The sequence below is a fragment of the Lepidochelys olivacea genome, assembly GCF_965140295.1.
Source record: "Lepidochelys olivacea isolate rLepOli2 genome assembly, chromosome: 6".
Lineage (NCBI taxonomy): Eukaryota > Metazoa > Chordata > Testudines > Cheloniidae > Lepidochelys > Lepidochelys olivacea.
Window position 1 is genome coordinate 32,745,721 of NC_140416.1, and position 22,877 is coordinate 32,768,597.

General features: G+C 40.8%; 1 protein-coding gene across 5 annotated transcripts in view; it reads right to left on the bottom strand.

Moving 5' to 3' along the window:
- GALNT18 (polypeptide N-acetylgalactosaminyltransferase 18) overlaps positions 1-22,877 on the bottom strand; it is a 382,178-nt gene that overhangs the window by 51,300 nt on the left and 308,001 nt on the right. The window contains exon 10 of one of the 5 annotated variants that reach the window (XM_084630742.1): positions 18,800-19,753. The exons of the other annotated variants lie outside the window; for them this stretch is intronic. Within the exon in view, the coding sequence (XP_084486868.1) occupies positions 19,658-19,753 (96 nt within the window). The 3' untranslated portion in view covers positions 18,800-19,657. Of the gene's footprint in view, positions 1-18,799; positions 19,754-22,877 lie in introns of those variants that run through there. 5 annotated transcript variants of the gene reach the window in all.

The following is a 22,877-nucleotide window of genomic DNA, read 5'->3' on the forward strand; positions in this document are numbered from 1 at the left end:
TAAAAAAAATATTGCAACAAAAAGACATCAGAAGAAACCCCACCCACCAAACTATTATGAAATCAATCATTAATTCAGCTATTCTCAGGAGACATTCAAATGGTGTTCTGGAGTGAAAAAAAGCCAACACTATACATGAACTACAAATCATTTTTATGACAACTGAACAGAGGTAGGAGAATGTTGATTCAAATGTCCAAATTGTGTTCAGAGTTTTATTGTGTTTTGTTTAGTGAACTTCATTCCCTCTACCACTGAATAGCAAGTACCTGCCTCACAGTATGCCCCCGTACACACATGCTACGAAACTGTAAATACTGTAATGTGCAAAGCCACACTGATCAGCTGGCTACTAGTGGGGTTGCCAACAGTCCCTTATTACAAGGGACATCACTTATTTTCTCATCTGTGTACAAGAAGGTCAGGAGTTGCTGAGTGCTGCAAAAAGCAGCAAGAAATATCCCTGGCAAATGTAGGTGAGTGCTGCTGTTCATTATCATTAATATCAGGAGAAGGGGTGGGGCCGGGGTGCTAAGAAAAGAGTCCCTTATTTTTGAAATACAATGTTGGCAACCCTAACTGCTAGAATACTAAGATATATCTCCCTCTGCTCTCATTCATTATGGCTTGATTTCTGGGGCTTTCAATCGTCCTGGGAACGAATGAACGAACACACACACACACACACTTAGGCTTTCCAGGCCTCTGTAGGCCAGGTAAGAGAGGATGAAGTTTTTAGAGTAATTGCTCCATGGGGGGCAGGAGACAGCAAAATAAAATCAATAACCCTAGAAGTTGATTGTTTACATGATCTTCCAGTATAACAAACGAACCAGTAAATGATAGCTGAAATGGCTAGGCGATGCTACAAGCTGCTGAGGTATCATACTGGTCTCTGATGATGAGCAGCCTTTATTACAAAAGGCAGATTAGATCACAGATTAAAAATATCCTCAGGTCCTTTCCCCCTTCCTTTTTGGCCTCTATTGATTTTTGCCATCTTCAGGAGATAGAAGAGGTGATCTTATAAAGGCTTTTGCAAGACACAGCTATAAAGAGTGGAATAAGCAAGACTCCTGCCTCACTGCTTAGAATCATGTATATTTGTTGCACGAATCTTATAGATCTTTCAGTACTTTATGGGCCACCGAACACGCACAGCCTGACCACTCCACAGATGCTATTACAGGGCTAGATTGTCTCTAAAATACAGTAAGGGGTGGCATGTAGCTTGATCCACCCAGGAACATCCCAGGGAAAGAACTATGGCTCAGGGATCAATGATTACCTCCATGCTCTTCCTCCAAGAGTTCAATAAATTCCTGTATTAGTGGTGAATTCTAATTCTCTTTCCCTTCGCTAGCTCATCCGTGCTTGCCAGAGTAGAGGATGTGGAGCCTAGGCTCCCTACATTCTTCACCCCCTGCCCACCTACCTGCTCCAGGAAGTAAGTGGGTGAGTGGCCCTGCTTACTCCAAGGCCCGAAGGTTCAGAGAGCCAATGCATATCACAATCTAGCCCACAGTCCAGAAATTGTAAAAGTGACAGCAGCCTGGTGCACACACCCTGTCACCCAGCAGGGCTCAAAGCCAGCCCATTAATGTAGTTCACTGAATCACCAGCTGTGCTCTCCCATAGTCCTCTTGGCATTCCCGTGGCAAAGGTAATTGCAGATACTAGTCCTACAACACAGAGGGTCTTCTGTGTGACTTTTCTCCAGCCTGGGCACCCTCTGCATGAGAACCACAGCAGCTCCATTCTGATGTGAGCCTTTTGTGGTCTCATAGCATATGGGAGCATTTCTCTTACAGCAAACTTCTGCTTATAGTGAGATTTTTATGTGGGGGAAAAATATTTTTCTATGAGCACATTCCTCTGTGCTGTATAAGATGTGTGGGGCTGAATCATGACATAAGTAGATTCATGAATTAAACATAGCAAACAGACAAAAGCATTCACAGAGCTAAATTTAACTTTCAAACCACATTAATAACACTAAACCATCTCTCAGGGTAGATGCAGACTGGAATAAAATGTCAAGAGTTTCATTCAGTCAGCATGGATTCACCAAGGGCAAGTCATGCCTGACTACCCTAATTACCTTCTATGACGAGATAACTGGCTCTGTGGATGAGGGGAAAGCAGTGGATGTGTTATTACTTGACTTTAGCAAAGCTTTTGACATGGTCTCCCACAGTATTCTTGCCAGCAAGTTAAAGAAGTATGGGGTGGATGAATGGACTACAAGGTGGATAGAAAGTTGGCTAGATTGTCGGGCTCAATGGGTAGTGATCAATGGCTCCACATCTAGTTGGCAGCCGGTATCAAGCGGAGTGACCCAAGGGTCAGTCCTGGGGCTGGTTTTGTTCAATATCTTCATTAATGATCTGGAGGATGGTGCGGATTGTACCCTCAGCAAGTTTCCAGAAGACACTAAAATGGGACGAGTGGTAGATATGCTGGAGGGGAGGGATAAGATACAGAGGGACCTAGACAAATTAGAGGATTGGGTCAACAGAAATCTGATGAGTTTCAACAAGGACAAGTGCAGAGTCCTGCACTTAGGATGGAAGAATCCCATGCACTGCTACAGACTAGGGACCAAATGGCTAGGCAGCAGTTCTGCAGAAAAGGACCTAGGGGTTACAGTGGATGAGAAGCTGGATATGAGTCAACAGTGTGCCCTTGATGCCAAGAAGGCTAACGGCATTTTGGGCTGTATAAGTAGGGGCATTGCCAGCAGATCGAGGGACGTGATCGTTCCCCTCTATTCGACATTGGTGAGGCCTCATCTGGAGTACTGTGTCCAGTTTTGGGCCCCACACTACAAGAAGGATGTGAAAAAATTGGAAAGAGTCCAGCGGAGGGCAACAAAATGATTAGGGGGTGGGAGCACATGACTTATGAGGAGAGGCTGAGGGAACTTGGATTGTTTAGTCTGCAGAAGAGAAGAATGAGGGGGGATTTGATAGCTGCTTTCAACTACCTGAAAGGAGGTTCCAAAGAGGATGGATCTAGACTGTTCTCAGTGGTTTCAGAAGGTAAAACAAGGAGTAATGGTCTCAAGTTGCAGTGGGGGAGGTTTAGGTTGGATGTTAGGAAAAACTTTGTCACTAGGAGGGTGGTGAAGCACTGGAATGGGTTACCTAGGGATGTGGTGGAATCTCCTTCCTTAGAGGTTTTTAAGGTCAGGCTTGACAAAGATCTGGCTGGGATGATTTAGTTGGGGATTGGTCCTGCTTTGAGCAGGCGGTTGGACTAGATGACCTTCTCAGGTCCCTTCCAACCCTGATATTCTATGATTCACCAAGCTGCTTGTTCAGTTCCAATCCTGGGATGAACGTTAAGAACAGAACCGCATTTTTGTTCCCCTTCTAAATTACAGAGTTGGCTTCTCTCTCTCTTTTCCTTTAAAAAAGAACTGTTGCAGTTATCACAAGTAGAACCACGGGTTGTCAGAGACTGACTCTGCTTACTCCGTGTCTTTCACTTATCAGACTCACAATGAAGAGGAAACCTAAAGAGTTAAATATTGTGCCACTGCAATTTCCTGAAAGCTCAGATGATCCCAGGGCCTGACCCAGCACCCAGTGAAGTCATCAGCGTCCTTTCATTGGGAATTGGATCAGTTCCACGTGCAGAAGCCAATGGGATGGCTGAAAACAACTGGTCACTGCAGCAGGAATTCATTCAAAGCTGAATTTGGGAGGTGGATGGGGAAGAAGTAGGTGATAGCTACTGCTTGAACATCTGAGGGATACTGAGACCAACAAACAGGCCCAATCCTGGCATTTTGCCTGTATAAAGAAAGTAGAATTTAGTCCTTTAAGATTTGGTCTTGGAGATTTTGCTTTCATTTCATGCTGGTGGCCACTAAAGGAAAAGTAAGAGAAAGAAAAACCTTGTGAAGGAAGGCAAGCAATAAAACAAGCTGAGCAGTCAGGAAGCATGAGAGCTATGTGTTGTCAGAAGCCGAGGTAAGGACGGTCAGGCCTATTGGTTGGATTAGTGGCAGTTATGCCTCGTGGTCGGAGTGGTGGCAATTGGGCCTGGAGGTTAGAGCCAAGAGTCAGAGCTGGAATCAGGAGTCAAGATGAGAGTTGGAACGAGGCAAGAGTACGGCTGGGAGTTAGTCTGGAGCAGAACTAGGGACAAGACAGGAACAAGAGCAGAACTGGAGCCGGCAGAGGCCTCTGGAGTCTGTCACCACCATCAGGCAGAGAAGAGTTCCAACTCATGAAGCAACATTGAACAGACTGAGTGGCTATGTGTTTTGTGAGGTTTATATACCTGCTCTGAGAGTCAGCAGACCAGCTTCTGGCTTGTGGACTGACTGGGGCCTAACAGGTGTGTCATTATACCCCATATTCTTCATAGAAATATGGTTATGATATGAATATGACATAACTAAGATATATTTAATGCAAGTTGGCTCATGTAAGGTGTCATTGGAAAGGTTCTGATTTACTGAATGTGATTATCCAATTTGTATGCATGTATCATTTCTGTATCTGAAGTTAGGAATATTGACTATGTAACAATTACAACTGTGTGTGTACTTGGGAAAACGCCCACCAGACAGTAGGCAATAATCCTCGATGAGCCATTTAAGAAGGACAATAGTACTCTGAAGATACTAATCTCCCACCTTCCTGAGGAGTTTCCTGGGATGCGACATTGACACCACAAGGTCAGGTGATAATGTCACCTAATGCAAAATACCACCTTGGGCACTGCTGGTATTTTTCCTCTGTAGGGGGGATGGGGATCAAACAATGGTTTCCTGCCTTAGGTAAATCCTTTTTAAGGTTGGGGAGGGGGTTAATCTGGACTCTCCTCCGTTACCTACCCAAGAAGAAAGACTGCTGAAAGTACCTGAGGGGAAAGTCAGGGGTGAGTCCAGACTGAGACAGGAGTCCACTCTATAAGAAGAGATAATTGGAACTCTAAGCTACAGAAACTTCAATACTACCTAATTCAACATTTAGGGTGAGAAATTACATTCTGTAACCTGTTTCTTTAGTGAATCAAGCTTACTTTGCCTGTTTTGTTTTATTTGCTTAGTAATCTGCTTTGTTCTGTTTGCTATCCCTTATAATCACTCAATAACTGTCTTTTGTGGTGAATAAACTTATTTCTTGTTTATAACATAACCCAATTTGTGCAATCTTTATCTGGGGGGGGGGGGCAAGAAGCTGTGCATATCTCTCTTCACATTGAGGGAGAGGGTGAATTCTTATGAGCTTGCACTGTGCAGATCTTTCTATACAGTACAAGACAATATACTTTTGGATCTGCACTCCAAGAGAGGTGGGCACCTGAGTGCTGGGGCAAATTCCTTAAAATGAGTCTTCCCAGAGCTGATCTCCTTGCCTGTCTTTCTGCAGCTGGGTGTGGCCCTTCCTGTGTGTGTGCTAGGGGAGGCTTAACAGCTTGGCACAGCAAGACAGGGTAAAGGAGGCCCAGGCTGGCGGAACAGGCAGGCTCAATGATATCCCAGTAAACATACTGTTTAAATATGAATATATAGTATTATAGTAAATGAAACAATGAATCCACACAACTGTGACTCTTTTGGGTAATGTTGATCACTAATCACTAATTTGGCACAAATCACTAATTTGGCTCCTGAACCACTGAGGTCTGAGTATCACTGATCTAAAGCATGGACCAAAATAAGCATATTACACCAGTATTCCAATCACTGCATTTCCTTCCAGTTACCATCTGTATGGATTTGAAGATTGCACTTCTTACAGTTACAGGGTGAGTGGTGCCTTACACTCCTTTGCTGTTCCTCTTGAGTGCAGCCCTCAGGTGACAGCTTGTGCTATCTTTACTATTCTGTACGTGGAACCCCAAGGTTCACCCACTCCTAGATTGGTTTCCTGAGTTGCAGACCCTCTTTTTTCCAACCATGTGAACATGACAGGTTCAGCTATATTTGGCACCTGCAAAAAACTTCCTTCCTGAAGCCTGTGACCAATGGCTGATTAAAGTGACTTAAAACAGCTTCTTCAAAATAAACATGTTATTTATTCACCCAAAGGTACCCTGCAATCTGAGAAAAGAATTAAACAATAAATGCCTATACAGCTCTGATCTTACCTCAACTTTATCGCCCCCCGCCACCATGTTTAAGTAGGATTACACTTCACCCAGTTACACCCCACCGCCTCAGGATACGAGGCACAGACTGGCCTGCTACAGTTTCTGCCTCTCCATCAAAGTCTCCCCTCAAGCATCTGCTGAAAATTCACCCCCTCCGTTTCTCCAAGGGGGGTGTGTGTGTGTGTCTTTTTAACCATGTAGCATCCTTCTGATCTCTAGGCTCCCAGTCTCAACAACAGTTGTGTAGCTTGTGTTGGAGCCTAGAAGTTGAATTCTCACAAGCCAATAGCTCAGCTATTTTCTTTCGAGGTGTTGTTCCTTATCTAGGCTATTGTGCTGACATCTTGCTGGTTTCCCCAACAACCCACCATTAAACTGAACCAATACATCCACGTATGCTAACAACCCAATGCTGCTATGCACTGACTATCTTAATCGATAGTTCCCATATTCCTAAAATTATTACAGATCAATCCCATGCTTTCCACAGCAATGTACGGACCAGATTTGTAACTTACTTCCATCAGAATACATCAATTGACCTCACTGGAGTAACTATGGGGATTTAGGCCCTGGTTCACAGCCTAGTGAAGTCAACAGGAATCTTTCCATTGATTTCAGTGGGCGTTTGATTAAGTCCTTGCACCATTGTCTATAAAACCCCAGTTTGCCAAAGCTCCTCTTTTACTCTCAATCTTTAGGTTCCTTAAGCTTCTCTTTATCTAAATGCAAAGTAGCTGGCTGATCAATCCTAAAAATGAAAGTATTTTGTATGTTATCTCATTTGCTTAATATACACCAAAACTTTGAAATAGGCTGTCCATGGGTAGCAGGAACATTAGTGCCACTAACTCTGCATTTAACCTGAAAAGATGATAACAGTCAGAGTTAGCTTATTTTATTCTGTAAAGCTCTGTGTAGCCCAGCTGCGGCAGGAGGCACTGGGTGGGGGGAGGCACAGGTGGCTTTTTGACAACTGGCTGTGGATTTGTTTAGTCACTGGGCAACTTAAAGCAGCCTCAGCCAAGGAGGTTCTTGTTCATCAGGAGATCACTGGTGTGCAGCCACACTCTAGCCATGCCCCTGACCTCACTATTCTGGGGTTATCAGGTAGGGGGTGGCATAGAGCTGGTTATGCTGGCTCAACACCATTCAAAAATTTCACTATGCAAGGAATCCCCAATTGGCTGTTAGGGTGTATTTCTACCTACTTTGTTCTGTCAGAGCAACATAAAGCAGAGAGAATGAGAGTTATAATCTGGCTAAACAGTCTATTGCATTATACTGCAAAACACTCACCTGCCCAGCAATGTAAAAATGCACACAATGGGGTAGTAAAAAGTCTGGGGAAATGGAAGAAGAAAAAGAGATAGTGTTGGATATGGCTCAGTAGATAAAAATATACATTTATTTTTAGACCAAAAGGTTTGTAGGGAGTCAAGGAAATCAAAGAGAACCAAAGATCAACTCTGCCTCTTGTCTGAATGAAAGACTATCTGCTCTTTTTTTTTTTTTTTAAACTCTATGGCTGTTACTACACTGTAATCATCCCAGACTATATTTCTCAGATGGGAATTTTCCTTCACATGATTTATGTTCAGTCATAAATGGAGTCTGTAGTGGTCAGACTCAGCTTTATTTGGAAACTGGCTTGTGTATGATCTACAAAAATGCGATTTGGGAGCCTAAAGTGTGCATTCTATGACAAGCAGATAATTAATGGGTGTTCCATGTGGACTTCCCTGAAATTAGGAGTTTAACAACTCCTTCAGTGTCCCGTCCGTGTATATCATCCATCTGGCAAAGTGATTCCCATCTCACTTGACAATCCTCTCAGGTTATTTGAATTCGCCTTGAGTGCTCACTGTGGTCACGACTCTCCAAACCTACCCTTCTTCACACAGTAATTCTCTCTCACATGAATAATGCCATTAAATTAAAAACAAACCTAACATAAGCCAATTTGGGAAAAAGCAGATTTAGCTACAAAAGCATCTTCAAAAGCACCACAGGGCCAACATCAGGATTAGTGATGGAAGAGTGCGTAATTTGATGAATGGTGTAAATGATGCCACTTGAGTGGTGCAAGAAAGGGTGGGAAGCAGCACCACCGGCACTGTGACACAGTAGTGTTTCAGCAGCAATATGAGTTGCAATCTGATCTCTCAAGGGCATTTTTGCTCTGTACACTCTGACACCAACAAAAACACATTTTTGAAGCTGTGTGCCAATGACAAACTGAAAGTGGTCAGTGTCTGCAAAATTACAACATGTCCTGAAAATACATTTCATAGTTTTAATACTATACCAAAGACACATTTTTAATTACACCATGCTGTGCCAACCCTGCTAAGAGTTCCCTAGTGCATACTGATGTTTGAAACAGGACTACAACAACACACCCTAAGGAACTTTTATTGTGTGCCAGCACGGTCCACAAGGCAACATGCAACACGCTGGTGTGCACTAGAATGCACACTCCAGCTGGTGCGCAGAAATGCACCATGCAGACAAGTCCTAAAGGAGCTTTCTTTGCATGTCCCTATGTTCAGGGACTTCTGCCATAACTAAACACAATGCAGCAGGATCCAGATGACATTTCAGCTTTAACTCCGTAAATTGCCTTGGTTTGCTCAGTGTAAGCAAAACCTTTATTCTATTTTAGCAAAGCCTGTGTGTTGATGTGTTTATGACACTGCACTCCATATTTTTATAAAAATATGTTTATAAGTGGATATGATGTTAACTGGAATATGCTTTATGCAAAAGGTCTCTTGTAATGTATCATTACAAAGCTTATAATCTATTGAGTGTGGTCATCCTATTTGTATTAATGTACCATTCTTGTACCTGAAACTAGGAATATGAAATATAACTCTGAGGTCCTATTGTAAATATTCAGAGTGTGGCCATTAATGGTGGTTTGGAATCTTGATGGCTCCCATTATCCAGGACAATTGGTTGTAAATGGCTCTGTTTACTTGTAAGACTTCCTGTATATGTGTGCCAGCAAGTGGGTAATGAAGGACATGTGATCATGTCACCTGAACTGGAATTCATCTTGAACCTGGTGTTTTTCCATCTAGAAGGAGGGGTGGGAACCCAGAGAGAGACAAAGGATTCCCGCCTTGTGCCAAAGCTATTAAAGGGGGTAGAAAAGAACATGTTGAATCCCCTGCTTTTCACCTAAGATGCCTGGTGGAACTAACAAGGTCTGTGCCGGGGAAAGGATTGGGCCGAGACTAGGAAGCAGTCGAGTCTGTGAAAGAGGCTTATTGGAACATCTCTAAGGATGAGATTTACCTGTATTCAGTTTCTTAATGTATTAAGTTAGCCTTGCATATTTTGCTTTATTTTACTTCGTAACTTACTTTGTTCTATTACTTGAAACCACTTAAATCCTACTTTTTATACTTAATAAAATCACTTTTGTTTATTATTAAAGCCAGAGTAAGTGATTAATACCTGGGGGAGCAAACAGCTGCGCATATCTCTCTATCAGTGTTACAGAGGACAGACGATTCATGAGTTTACCCTGTATAAGCTTTATGCAGAGTAAAACGGATTCTTTTGGGGTTTGGATCCCCTTGGGAGCAGGATGTCTTGGTGCTGGAGACAGGAGCACTTCTTAAGCTGTTTTCAGTTAAGTCTGCAGTTTTGGGGATGTGGTTCAGACCCTGGGTCTGTGTTGCAGCAGGCTTGCGTGTCTGGCTCAACAAGGCAGGGTCCTGGAGCCCCAAACTGGCAGGGAAAACAGGCTCAAAGGTAGTCTCAGCACATCAGGTGACAGTCCCAAGGGCGTCTGTGTGACTGAACCCGTCACAATGTTGTTTTTTCTCCCAAATCAGCAGTTGTTAACAAAAAAAGTCATGAAAACCTCACAATTTACTAAGCTAATTGCAGAGTTTGGAAGTGCTAGGAATACATCATGTGAAATACATTGCTGAAGATATAGAGATTTGATTCAGGATGCAACAACATGGCTTGCAATCAGTACTGTTCCCTGCTGAACAAATAGAAGGTTAATATTGTAGCAACATCTGCATGACTTAAATGCATTTATCAGCTTTTTCATTGGACTGCTGTAAGCTTCTATGGATAGCCAACTGATACCTGTCATGCAAAACCTATCACAGTGCTGTTTGTTTATTGTAATACTGCAAAGAAGCGGAAATTAGAGTAATTTATAACAGAATAAAAAAAATTGCTACTGGTTTAAATGATGAAGTAAAATAAAAAATCCAAAACATTCTTCTTCCATATTAACAATTTATCTCATTTATATGTACCGTAAATGGAATCAAAATTAGATAAATAAATCCAAAATTATTGTAATTTAGTTAATAGATTAATAGGCCAAAAGGGAGCATGGAATCATCAAGTCTGACCTCCCATATGACACTGGCCATAGAATTTTACCCAGTTACTCCTGTGTTGGGTTAATTAACTTGTGTTTGACTAAAGCATATCTTCCAGAAAGGCATCCAGTCCTTATTTGGAGACTTTTATCTTAGGGCTAGTCTCTACTGGCAGCGCTTTAACGTGGCTGTGTAGTCGTGGCGCAGCGCTGGGAGAGAGCTCTTCCAGTGCTTTAAATAAACCACCTCCACGAGGGGCGTATCTACCTAGCACTGCAGCTGGAGGACACAAGCTAAAAAAGAAGAGCTTGTCACAGGAAGGGGCAGCAACTAGGAGGAGAGTGGCTATGCCTCAGAAATAGCTGACTCTTGCCACAGCGCTGCTGAGAAAGAAAGAGTTGACCAGCCTCCACTGCTCACAAGGACTTAACAGACCCAGGACAAGCTGATCATCATGGGGCAGGGATCAAAGATAAATCCTGACCTGGGGCCCTGCTGTGCCATACTCTTATAAAAAACCAGACCTTTATAGGAAACTCAGAGACTGAATGCCTCCTCAAGCAGAAGACCCCCCTACACCTGAAAACATGGAAAGGCTGGAGTTAGGTTCCAAGGAGGGAAAGGACTTTGGAAGGAGAAGAGACACTGAAACTGCCTGGGTGTGATCTCAGAGAAAGGCCCAGCCTATCACACCCCCATTTCTGTGGTATCAGAGTGCCTCACAGTCTTTAATGTATTTGTCCTTACAACACCTCTGTGAAGTAGGGAAGTGCTATAATCCCATTTTACAGATAAGGAACTGAAGCACAGAGAGACTAAGCAACTTCTCCAAAGCCACACAGGAAGTCTGTGATGGAGCAGAGAATTAAACTTGGGTCTCCCAACTCTCAGGCTAGCACCCTGATCACCAGGTTATCTTTCCTTTCTTCAAGAAATGAAGAAGCCATAACTTCCAGCCATTGGTCTTATGGTCCCTTTCTCTACTAGATTAAAGTGCTCTTTTTTTTTCCCCTGCAAAGGTACTGTACGACCAATTGGAGCCATGGACTGAATTCAGCTCCTGCTAAGGGCTATTTGGAATGTGACTTGCAAATAAATTGTCTGACAAATGTAGCTCTTTCTTCAGTTTGCAAATCAGACCTGACTTCCGCAAAGTTAGTAATTAGCATTCAGTGAATAATTCATGTGAAGAAATTTGAACCTCTGGGTTGTTTGTGCTCTAATAAGTTTGGCTATCTGTGGTGCATGATTGGTTACCTAAGTTGTGTGATACTGTTTCTACTCCATGGCTGGATGACTGACGTTTTAGAACTAGGAAAATACTTTTATTTGCATGCACATACAGGTATCTGTATGAGAAAAAAAATAATTCCCCAAACATTCGTGTGAATAAAAACTGCCTTGCAACTAGTGAAAAATAAAGGACAGAAACTAGTTCAAATTGAACTGCTGATCAGAATTTGAATGAATGCTGACAAACTAGCACAGCTCCAACTGACTACAATGGGAGTTGCATTCGTTTTCAATGGGGCTGAATTTGGTCCATGAATTCTAAATGAGCCAGCAGTTGACTTCAATTTAGTAGAAGGACATATTAGAATCAAAAGATTTATTAAGTAGGCCCTTTGCCTCCTGTATTCTATTCAAGCTACAGCACCACTGTCAAAGAGTTTGAGAAACAAAAATCTGACCTCCAGGACTTTAACATTTGATAAAGTAACAAATGAAATAATATCACATCAGTCAACAGAATGTTTAAACTGACAACCAAACCATGGCTACTACAATATCAAACTCCAAGTGCAACATATGCATTCCAATAACTATGTTGGTTGTATGCTAAATTTATACTGTAAGCAACTATTGATCTTGAAAACTGCCAATTAAAATGCCAAATTGGGAAGAGATGAGAGATTTTTAAAATATCACTAACTCTAGTAATTGCTGCATAATATGCAGGCCTACAACTCTGATCTATTTCAAATTAATGCACGTACCAAAAATGTGAAATGCTTTGGATAGTTTTAAATTGCTACATGTGGCACGTGCATAGAACTGCTATTTTAGTTCTCTAATGGTTTTTAATTAAAAGTATTTTCACTCTAAGCCAAGGAAAGGCTTGTCTACAACATAACAATCCATCCCTCAGTTTATTCACACAAAATGTTATTTAGATGAAAATCAGCTGGGCCATGAAGCTTATTTTGACCTATTCCATAGGGCATCTTGCAAAGAGAGAGAACCATAGGGAAGTGGAAACTTCATTATAATGCTATAATATATATTTTTTTCATTTTTAAAAGCTCAGTGTTAGATTAGTGCCTTCAGCATTAATGTACAGTAGGTGTGTTGCCTCAGTGTGGGAAGCTATTGGGCCTCTATCACAAACTTTTAGACCCTTTCCAGGCACTCAAGAACTCATGGTAATATGCATGACATAAAAATCAAAAAAATAAAATAGATCATGGTGTCCATCGTGCCTCTATTTTTGTCCTTCTCATAGAACTATGCCTCCTCACCACATCCTGCCCTTTTGTGTGTGGATGTAACTGGCAGCTTAGGGATTGCGAAGATGTTGACAACAATAAAATGTTCAAGTGTAGACAAGGCCTAAGAGGTGTAACCATGCCTCACCAACAAAAAGGTGTCCTTTTGAGCAGAGTAAACCAAACACACATGGAGAAGAAAAAAAAAAAAAGTATATTATGCCTAAATTCTGTTTCCAGATCACCAGTGATTATGGATTGTGTAAAGTATAGCTGAATGTAAGCCCACATTGCATATTTTAGGTATTTCTGCTCCAAGTCTATCTATCTATTGAACTTTCACATCACTGTAATATCTGAGTGCCTCTCAATCTTTTCGTGTATTTATCCAGCCCTGTGGGTTAGCAAAGTGCTATTATCTCCATTTTACAGTTGGGGAACCAAGGCACAGAGATGCTAAGTGACTTGTTCCAGGTCACACAGGAAGTCTGTGACAGAGTACAGACTTCAACCCACGTCCTTTAAGTCCTAGGCTAGAGCCCTAACCACTCAATCATCTACCAAGTCACATCCATCTCTGCATGATAAAACTACAGCTCGCTTCAAGCACCGAGACATAGAATCTTTGTAAACCTGTTAGCATAATGGTTGATAGATATACGTGAAAATCATAAGTTCCTCTTAATGGATGATGGGTGTGTTATCACTTTGCCTCCAAGTATGTTCTGTCCCTTTGTGGCAATGTCCCCCATTACTCCTCAGCATGCTCAATTCACATTGTGAGGAAATGTCACTGGCTGCTCCATGCTGGAGATGATCTGCCAAATGCCTGACTGGCAGCTCTGAGTGGGAGAACTTTGGTTCCCAGATCAGGATTAGACTGCACATCAGCCAAGCTTGCAGAGCCCTACAGAAGCGTTGACATCACAACAGCAGAATTTCTTTAGGTCTACTGAGTACCTGTTGTTACCACGTCACTGGCTATATTTAACAGATTAATGGAACTCTACAAACCTAAACCAAACCCTGTATGTAAGGAAGTGTCACCTTAATCAGCTTAGTGTTCAGTCTGAAAAGCATAGAGTTTGAGTCCAAAATCATGTGTCAGCCTTATCATCTCGGAGCTCAACATATTTTACCTTCCAGGTTTTGAGTATTTCAAAGTTTTAACATGCTGAAATCCTTATTAGGCCAAAAGTACTGACACAATAAGCCATACTCTAAATCAAATGGAAAAGAATGCCTGACAAGCATATATGCATTGTGAACATCCAGATGAGAACAGCATCGAATCGCTGTATAATATCCAGTCAGCACCTCTAAACTCTTCCAAATTAAGCACTGTATAAGAACCCTGAAATGCTCTGGTAATTTTAAATTGATATGCATTGCTCATGCTCAGAAACAGCTTGTTTGTTTTTATTACATTTTTAATTAAACTTTTTTTTAGCATTATTTACTTCTGGGCAAAATATATTTAATGAATATAAATAGGGGATAAAAATCTTGAAGCACACGGCCACCAGAGTTTAGTTACTAAGGATTGAGAGAAGAGAGAAGAAATGATAAGAATAGCAGATGGGCTGGTATTCAGGACCAGTTTTGGGTTATGTACAATATGAAACTAGCCCTAAAACTGGTTCCTCTGACATCCAGTTATCAATCTTTTGGTCTACTGCCTGTGTCAGCCTCAGCTGAGTTGACTAGAAGTCTTGAAGAGAACTGTCTCCAGTTAGATGACAAAGGCAGCAAAATTATGAATTTACTGCTCCCCAGCTTATTCAGCTAGGAGCTATTCAAAAGTTTCTATTTTTCTTGAAAAAAAACAAACAAGGAATTTAAATAGAAAAAACCTCAATGTTAAACCAACATTAAAGTTTCACATTTAGGGTGGGAGTTTCCTACGTGCTTGGGGTTGGCCTAATTTTCATCCCACAGAAATTACTGAGAGTTATTCCATTGACTTCAATAGGGTCAAAGCTGATTACGTTTGAAACTCCCATTCCTAAAATGTGCAAAGTAGGAAAATGCAGATATCAGGACTCAACAGCAATTTGAACTTATATATAGGATTCATAACATGAACATTATTCTATACATTTAACAATGCAACAGAAATATGTAAAACTACACAACAAGAAAAAAGAGAAGGGAAAATACTTAATGTATAAGCATGGGCACGTAAATCTTATGTGAATCCTTACTTTTTTAGTTCTTAATTTCTACACATATAGAAGGTCACAAAAGTGATGATGCCACAGTGTCAGTTAGCTAATTTATAGTAGAAAGGAAACCAAATTCAAGATGAAGTTCATGCAATTCTTTACAGAGAAATATCATAATGTGACCAGGCCCACAAAAATTTAAATGGGAATATACTGTACAAAATTTCAAGGAGGAAGAAAAACAAAACATTTTTGAGAAGAACTTCCGTAATGCACAGTAATATCACCTAAGTTTTTAATATTTTTAATGCACTTCTATTTGGAAAAATGCAGGCCTGCTTGTTATAGAACACTTCACAGACTTTTAAGCTGGACAACGAAAGTGCCATTTGCCCAAAGGATTTTTCCCGAATTGTTTTCACTCACTGGTATTCTCTGTCTATGGTCTCCAAGGTACTTCTTTATTTTCTCAGATAGTTTGCTTCCTTTACCATACTGTTTCCCATTTCAAGTTTCTATTATTTCTAAGAAAAATCTGCTTTAGTAGGCAAAATCTTTCTCACTGAAAATCTTTAAATCAAACAATATATTTTCCTAAGTGCCCTATACTGTTAATTCTGATCAGAATTTGCAATATTTTCCCAATTAGTAAGATCAAGGTTATTTTATTTTTATATATATATTGTGACAAAGTTCCTCCTCTACCTTGGTGGGTCTTGCGCTTATTGGAGGATTTGCTCACCTCGGAGATTCACGGCAGCCCTCAGTTTGGCCGTTTTTGTGAACCCACAGTCCAGGTCAATTCCTCCTGTATCTGGACCAGGAGTTGGAAGGTTTGGGGGGAACCCGGGCCCGCTCTCTACTCCGGGTTCCAGCCCAGGGCTCTGTGGAATGCAGCTGTCTAGAGTGCCTCCTGGAACAGCTGTGTGACAGCTACAACTCCTTGGGCTACTTCCCCATGGCCTCCTCCCAACACCTTCTTTATCCTCACCATAGGACCTTCCTCCTGGTGTCTGATAATGCTTGTACTCCTCAGTTTTCCAGCAGTATGCATTCTCACTCTCAGCTCCTAGTGCCTCTTGCTCCCACACATGCACCACAAACTGAAGTGAGCTCCTTTTTAAACCCAGGTGCCCTGATTAGCCTGCCTTAATTGAGACTCACAGCTTCTTGATTGGCTGCAGGTGTTCTAATCAGCCTGTGCCTTAATTGTTCCGAGAAAGTTCCTGATTGTTCTGGAACCTTCCCTGTTACCTTACCCAGGGAAAAGGGACCTACTTAACCTGAGGCTAATCTATCTGCATTCTATCACTCTCCTGTAGCCATCTGGTCCGACCCTGCCACTATATATATATATATTCCAGTTTTTCTTCCAATCGCTTCTTAAGACAGATATGACATTACAGCAGTTTCTCATAGTGTAGACAATTAAGTATTGCTACTGGCTTAAACCATCCCCTCGAGCCTTTTCTCCTTACACCTAAGTCTCCCTTCCTTTTAGAAGAAAGGTCGAACTTGTGGGTCTGATACATTATGGGAAGCCACGAAACTAATATTTTGTTCCCGGCTCTTTTTAACAGACATTCTGTGTGACCTTGGCCAAGTCACTTCTTAGCTCTCTGCTCTAGTTTCCATATCTATAAAAAGGGAGGCAATTATTTGCCCATCCGTTTAGCGCCTATATGTTCCTGAAGTAGACCTTAAAGCTTCCTAAAATACACTCTTAGTGTATGTCTACACAGCCGACGTTAAAGTGCTGCCATGGCAGCACTTTAATGTGGCTGTTTAGTTGCGGCTCCACCACAGGGAGAGAGCTCTCCTAGCATTGTAAAAAACCCAACTCCACGAGGGGAGTAGCTCCCGGCACTGGGATCGCGGCTCCCAGCGCTAGTGCACTGTCTACACTGCCATTTTATAGCACTGAAACTTGCATCGCTCAGGGTGGTGTTTTATCACACCCCTGAGGAAAGTTTCAGTGCTGTAAGTGGCAGTGGAGACAAGCCCTTATTTGCCTCAAGTTTTCAGCCCTGCATTCAAGTTCCTAATCTGCCTCCTTCTGGTCCTAAACATTGACAGCACTTCTGAGAAAACCAACCTTTGAATTCTTGCTCTTAAGCTTCATGTTAGCTCCTGGAACCTGAACGTCAGGACTCCTAATATAGCCTCTGTCAGGTGATTGGTTGCAGCAAATAGCCTGTGATGGTATTTTCTATCTCCACCACTCTATATCACCTTCAGTAATAATCCAGTATAACAGAAAAGAATACAGATTACTTAGACATATAGGCAAATTTTAAGTGTGTTTTAAAATCCATGATCTATTCACTAAACTAAATCTATTTACTAAACTAAGTGGAAGTTCTGCAGCAGAACTGTCTTCTAAAGGAAATAAATTGGAGTCTGTTGAAATAAATAATACATAAATATTGTGCATCCCCAAATGAGAAAATCAATGTCCCTCTCGAAGAAGAAATTACTGTTTTTCAACAATTTTATCTCACTAGTAACTGAGTTTCCGTTCAAAATGATCAGTTCTTCTGCCGTCACAGGCATGCATAATATCACACCACCACATATTTTCAAACATGGAAAAAACAAACAGTTTCCATTCAATTATTTCAGAACTGAGGGTTGAATAGAGTTCTTCTGATCCAGAATAATACAGTTTTATAGCTTATGTTCTCAGTGGAGCAGAACAGAGAAAATGACCTGCTCTAATATCATGTCAGAAGCTAGGAGAAGGGTTCTTTGTTTATGCTTTTTTGAGTTGAAGTCCCTTTACACTGTGAATTAATAATATCTAACTCCCATGTTTGATACAGTTCCTAAAACAAACTGGAGGCAAGATAACACTTAGCCCTACTACTAGGAAGTCCCAAGTTCCATTCAAAACCTCTAGCTTCTCACTCCCATGTCAATATATGCTGTGGACAATGGATATTATTTTTGGCTCCATCATTTATACCTATGAAGCTAAAAAACCTTTGTTCAAAAAGACCAGCTCCAAAACAACACCAGAGGAAGCACATGCAGCCCCCAGAGAGATGTGCTTCATGTCATTCCCCATCAACTCCTGTGGCTGAGTGAGGAGCAGCACTGACATATTTTTAGGGGCAAATTGCCCAAACAAGGTTGATGTGATTTGGCACCTTGCATTATGAGAGGTGAGCACTGGGTGTGACGGGCTGCCCCCCTTTAAGGTGCCACATGATGTACTGGGATACCACTGAGCCCACCTGTTCCACCAGCATAGCACTCCTTTACCCTGCCTTGCTGAACCAGGCTCTTAAACCTCCTCTAGTGCACATACACAGGTAGGACCACACCCAGCTGCAGAAAGACACAGACAAGGAGGTCAGCTCTGGAAGACTCATCTTAAGGGACTTGCCTCAGCACTCAGGTGCCCACCTCCCTTGGAGTGCAGACCCAAAGGTATATTGTCTTGTGCTTTACAGGAAGATCTGCACAGCACAAGCTCATAAGAATTTGCTCTCTCCCTCAATGTGAAGAGAGATATGCACAGCTTCTTGCCCCCCCAGATAAAGATTGCACAAATTGGGTTATGTTATAAACAAGAAATAAGTTTATTCACCACAAAAGACAGTTATTGAGTGATTATAAGGGATAGCAAACAGAACAAAGCAGATTACTAAGCGAATAAAACAAAACATTCACACTAAGCTTAAAATCTTAAAGAGACTGGTTTCAAGAATTAATTTCTCACCCTAAATGTTGTTTTAGGCAAGTTGCTGAGTTTATGTGGCTTAGAGTTCCAGTTATTTCTTCTTATAGACAGGACCTCTCTGTCTCACTCTGGATTCACCCCTGCCTTTCCCCTCAGGTACTTTCAGCAGTCTTTCTTCTTGGGTAGACAATGGAGGAGAGTCCAGATTAACCCCCTCCCCAGCCTTAAAAAGAATTTACCTGAGGCGGGAAACCTTTGTTTGATCCCCATCCCCCTACAGAGGAAAAGTACCAGTGTCCAAGGTGATATTTTGTATCAGGTGATCTTAAAACCTGACCTTGCAGTGCCAAAGCAACTATGAAACCAGGTTTATTTGTAATGTCCACAGGAAGGAACTCCAGGCAGATGGGAGATCCACATCTTCAAAGACTCATTGTCTTTTTCTAATGGCCCATTAAGGCTGATTGCTTACTGTCTGGTTGGCGTTTCCCCAAGTACACACACAGTTGTAATTGTTAGATAGTCAAGATTCCTAACTTCAGATACAGAAATGATACATGCATACAAATTGGATAATCACATTCAGTAAATCAGAACCTTTCCAATGATATCTTATATGAGCCACCTTGCATAAAGTATATCTTAGTTATGCCATATTCATATCATAACCATATTTCTATGAAGAATATGGGATGTAATGTCACACTAGGGGTGAAGTGAAGTGGACACACCCACCAGAGACACACCCAAAAACCGCATGCTGGGTACATTTATTTGAGAACTAGTGGAAATAAACAACAACATTAAATGTCTTGAATCCAGCCAATCCCCTGGGAAGAAATTCCAGAGAGCTCACTTGGCCCAAGTAGGATCAATAATCTTGCAGTCCTCATCTGGCACTGAGGTCTTTGCCTGAGTTACAGTATGGACTTCAGCACAACGCTCAATCTGTTTTTGTTATAAAATCAAGTTTAAAGAAGAAAACAGCTTCAAAAAATGTTGCAGCGAAGTTACACACTATGTGAGATCAAACACATGATGATTATAGTCTTTTCCATGTTGATCCACTAAAAGGTCTAGTTCAGATGTCTTTACATCTGAATATATTACCTAGATGCTAATCTTGCCTACTGCATAACACAGGCCAAAGAACTTCCCCCAAAATAATTCCTAGAGCATATATCTTTTAGAAAAATATCCAATCCTGATTTAAAAGTTGTCAGTGATGGAAAACCTATCAGGACCCTTGATAAGTAGTTCCAGTGGTTAATTACATGCACTGTTAAATTTTTATGCCTTATTTCCAGTCTAAATTTGTCTAGCTTCAACTTCCAGCCATTGGATCCTGTTATAACTTCCTCTGCTAGATTAAAAAGCCCAATAGTAAATATTTGTTCCCCATGTAGATAATTATAGACTGTAATCAACTCACTCCAAACAGACTGAGCTCTTTGAGCCTATCACTATAAGAAATGTTTTCTAATCCTTTATTTATTCTCATAGCTCTTCTCTGAACCCTCTTCAATTTATCAACATCCTTCTTGAATTGTGGCCACCAGAACTGGACAACATATTCTAGTAGCAGTCGCACCAGTACTGTATACAGAAGTAAAATAACCTCTTGAGATTCCCGTTTATGCATCCCACGATCACATTAGCTCTTTTGGCCACAGTGTTGCACGAGGAGCTCACATTCAGCTGATTATCCATCACAACCCCTAGTTCTTTTTCAAAGTCACTGCTTCCCAGGATGGAATCTCCCATTCTATAAAGTATGGCCTAAGTTCTTTGCTCCCAAATGTATACATTTACATTTGGACATATTAAAAAACACAGTTTGCTTGCACACAGTTTACCAAGCATTCCAGATCTCTCTGAATCAGTGACCTGTCCTCTTCATTATTTACCACTCTCAATTTTTGTGTCATCTGCAACCTTTATCAGTGATGATTTTATGTTTTCTTCTAGGTCATGGATAAGAATGTTAAATAGCATAAGACCAAGAACTGACCCCATTGGAGAGACATTCACTTGATGATGATTCCCCATTTACAATTAAATTCTGTGACCTATCAGTTAGCCAGTTTTTAATCCATTTACTGTGTGCCATGTTAATTTTATACCATTCTACTTTTTTCACCAAAATATCATCTGGTACTAAGTCAAGTACCTTAGAGAAGTCTAACTATATTACGTCAGCACTATTACCTTTATCAACCAAACTTGTAATCTCATTTAAATAATATATAATATTAGCTTGTCAGGATTTATTTTCCATAAATCCATGTTGATTTGCCTTTATTTCTTGATTAATTAAGTCTTGTATCAGTCATCCCATTATCTTGCCTAGGATCCACGTAAGGATGACAGGCCTATAATTACTCAGGTCATCTCATTTACCCTTTTAAAAATTGGCATAATATTGGCCTTCTTTCTGTCCTCTGGAACTTCCCCTAGTGCTCCAAAACTTATTGAAAGTAAACAGTAACAGTCCAGCTAGCTCCTTAGCCAGTTCTTTTAAAACTCCTGGATGCAAGTTATCTAGCCATGCTGATTTGAAAATATCTAACTTTAGTTGCTTAACATCCTCCAGAGATACCAGTGGAATGGAAAGATTGTTTTCATCACCACATGCTGAAACTATATCATCTGTTTTACCCACAAATGCAGAACAGAAATATTGATTGAACACTTCTGTCTTTTCTGCATTACTAGTGATAATTTTACTATTTCTATCTAGTAATGGTCCAGTACCATTGTCAGGATTCTTTTTGTTCCTAATACATTTTAAAAACTCCTTATTTTACTTAATTCAGTGGGCCATAAATTTCTCCTTGTGTGTCTCTGCTTCCCTTATGAATATTCTACAATTCCTAACTTCAGATTTATATTCATTACTGTCAACTTCCCTTTCTTTCAATTGTTATATATTTATTATAATAAATCAAAAAGTTATCCAGATATGCCCTCCAAACTACTCCACCCTCCCCCCAACCTGGGAATTTGCTCAGGTAAAATGAATATATAAACAAAGAACTCAAAGTCACAGTAAAAGAGAAACTATATAAATTAACCATAATTACGAAACTGCATGCCCTTCCTCACACTGGATAATTAAGAAATGTTATATGGGATCATAATAAGATACCAAAACCTGATGGCATAATGAATTAATCATATTATTTTAGCTACTTGCTATTTTAAGGCTCCATTCAGTAAAAGCTTTTGCAGAGATTTTACCTTCTTTTTTTCCCAGCTTGACAGCTACAGTGCAGAGCCTACAGTGATTTAAAATTAATTTCTGCCTACAATGTACACCCACCTGCTCCCTATACTTGGCTCATGCTTCTCTCCTATCAGTGTTCTTTGTCTTTTGTCTACTCCAGAATCTAGGGACTAGATCCTTAGCTGCTGTAAATCTGCATTGGTCCTTTGAAGTCCATGGACCTAAGCTGATTTTTACGAGCTGAGGATTTGGCATCATACCTATTGTTGTTGTTATTTATATTATTGCCTATTTTGTTAGGCACTGTTAAAAAACCCATAGTAAGAAACAGTCCTTGCATCAAAGAACTTGCATGCACTTGGAGCAGCCTCCCAGTCAATGCCTGTGCCAAACTCTCTTCCTGTCCTCTTTAATGAGCTGCTAAAATCCTTTTCATTTCATGAAGCATTCCAACTATAACGGCCATGCAGTAGCCTTTGCTTTCTCTGTATTATAATGTTTTAGTACTCATTGTGCCTTGAGACCAGACGTTCTTTGGAACAGGGACTGGTTAATTTTTTAGTACTGTAAAGCAGTCGGTATATTGAGGGAACTATGTAACTTCATAAATAAAATAAAAATAGTAATAAATCATATTTTCCAACAGCAAACTCAAGAAACTCACTCTCTAGGTTTTGACATCTCTTAAGAGCATGGAGCCAGTCACACACACATTTCAATTTACAATTTGAAACTCATTTTACAGCGATGTAGCACTGACCGTTGTTATAAAGTTGCTCTGTCTTCTGCACATTCTTTTTGGGCAGAATTCTCACAATTAAAAAGTTGGGCTGTGCTTATTTTTTC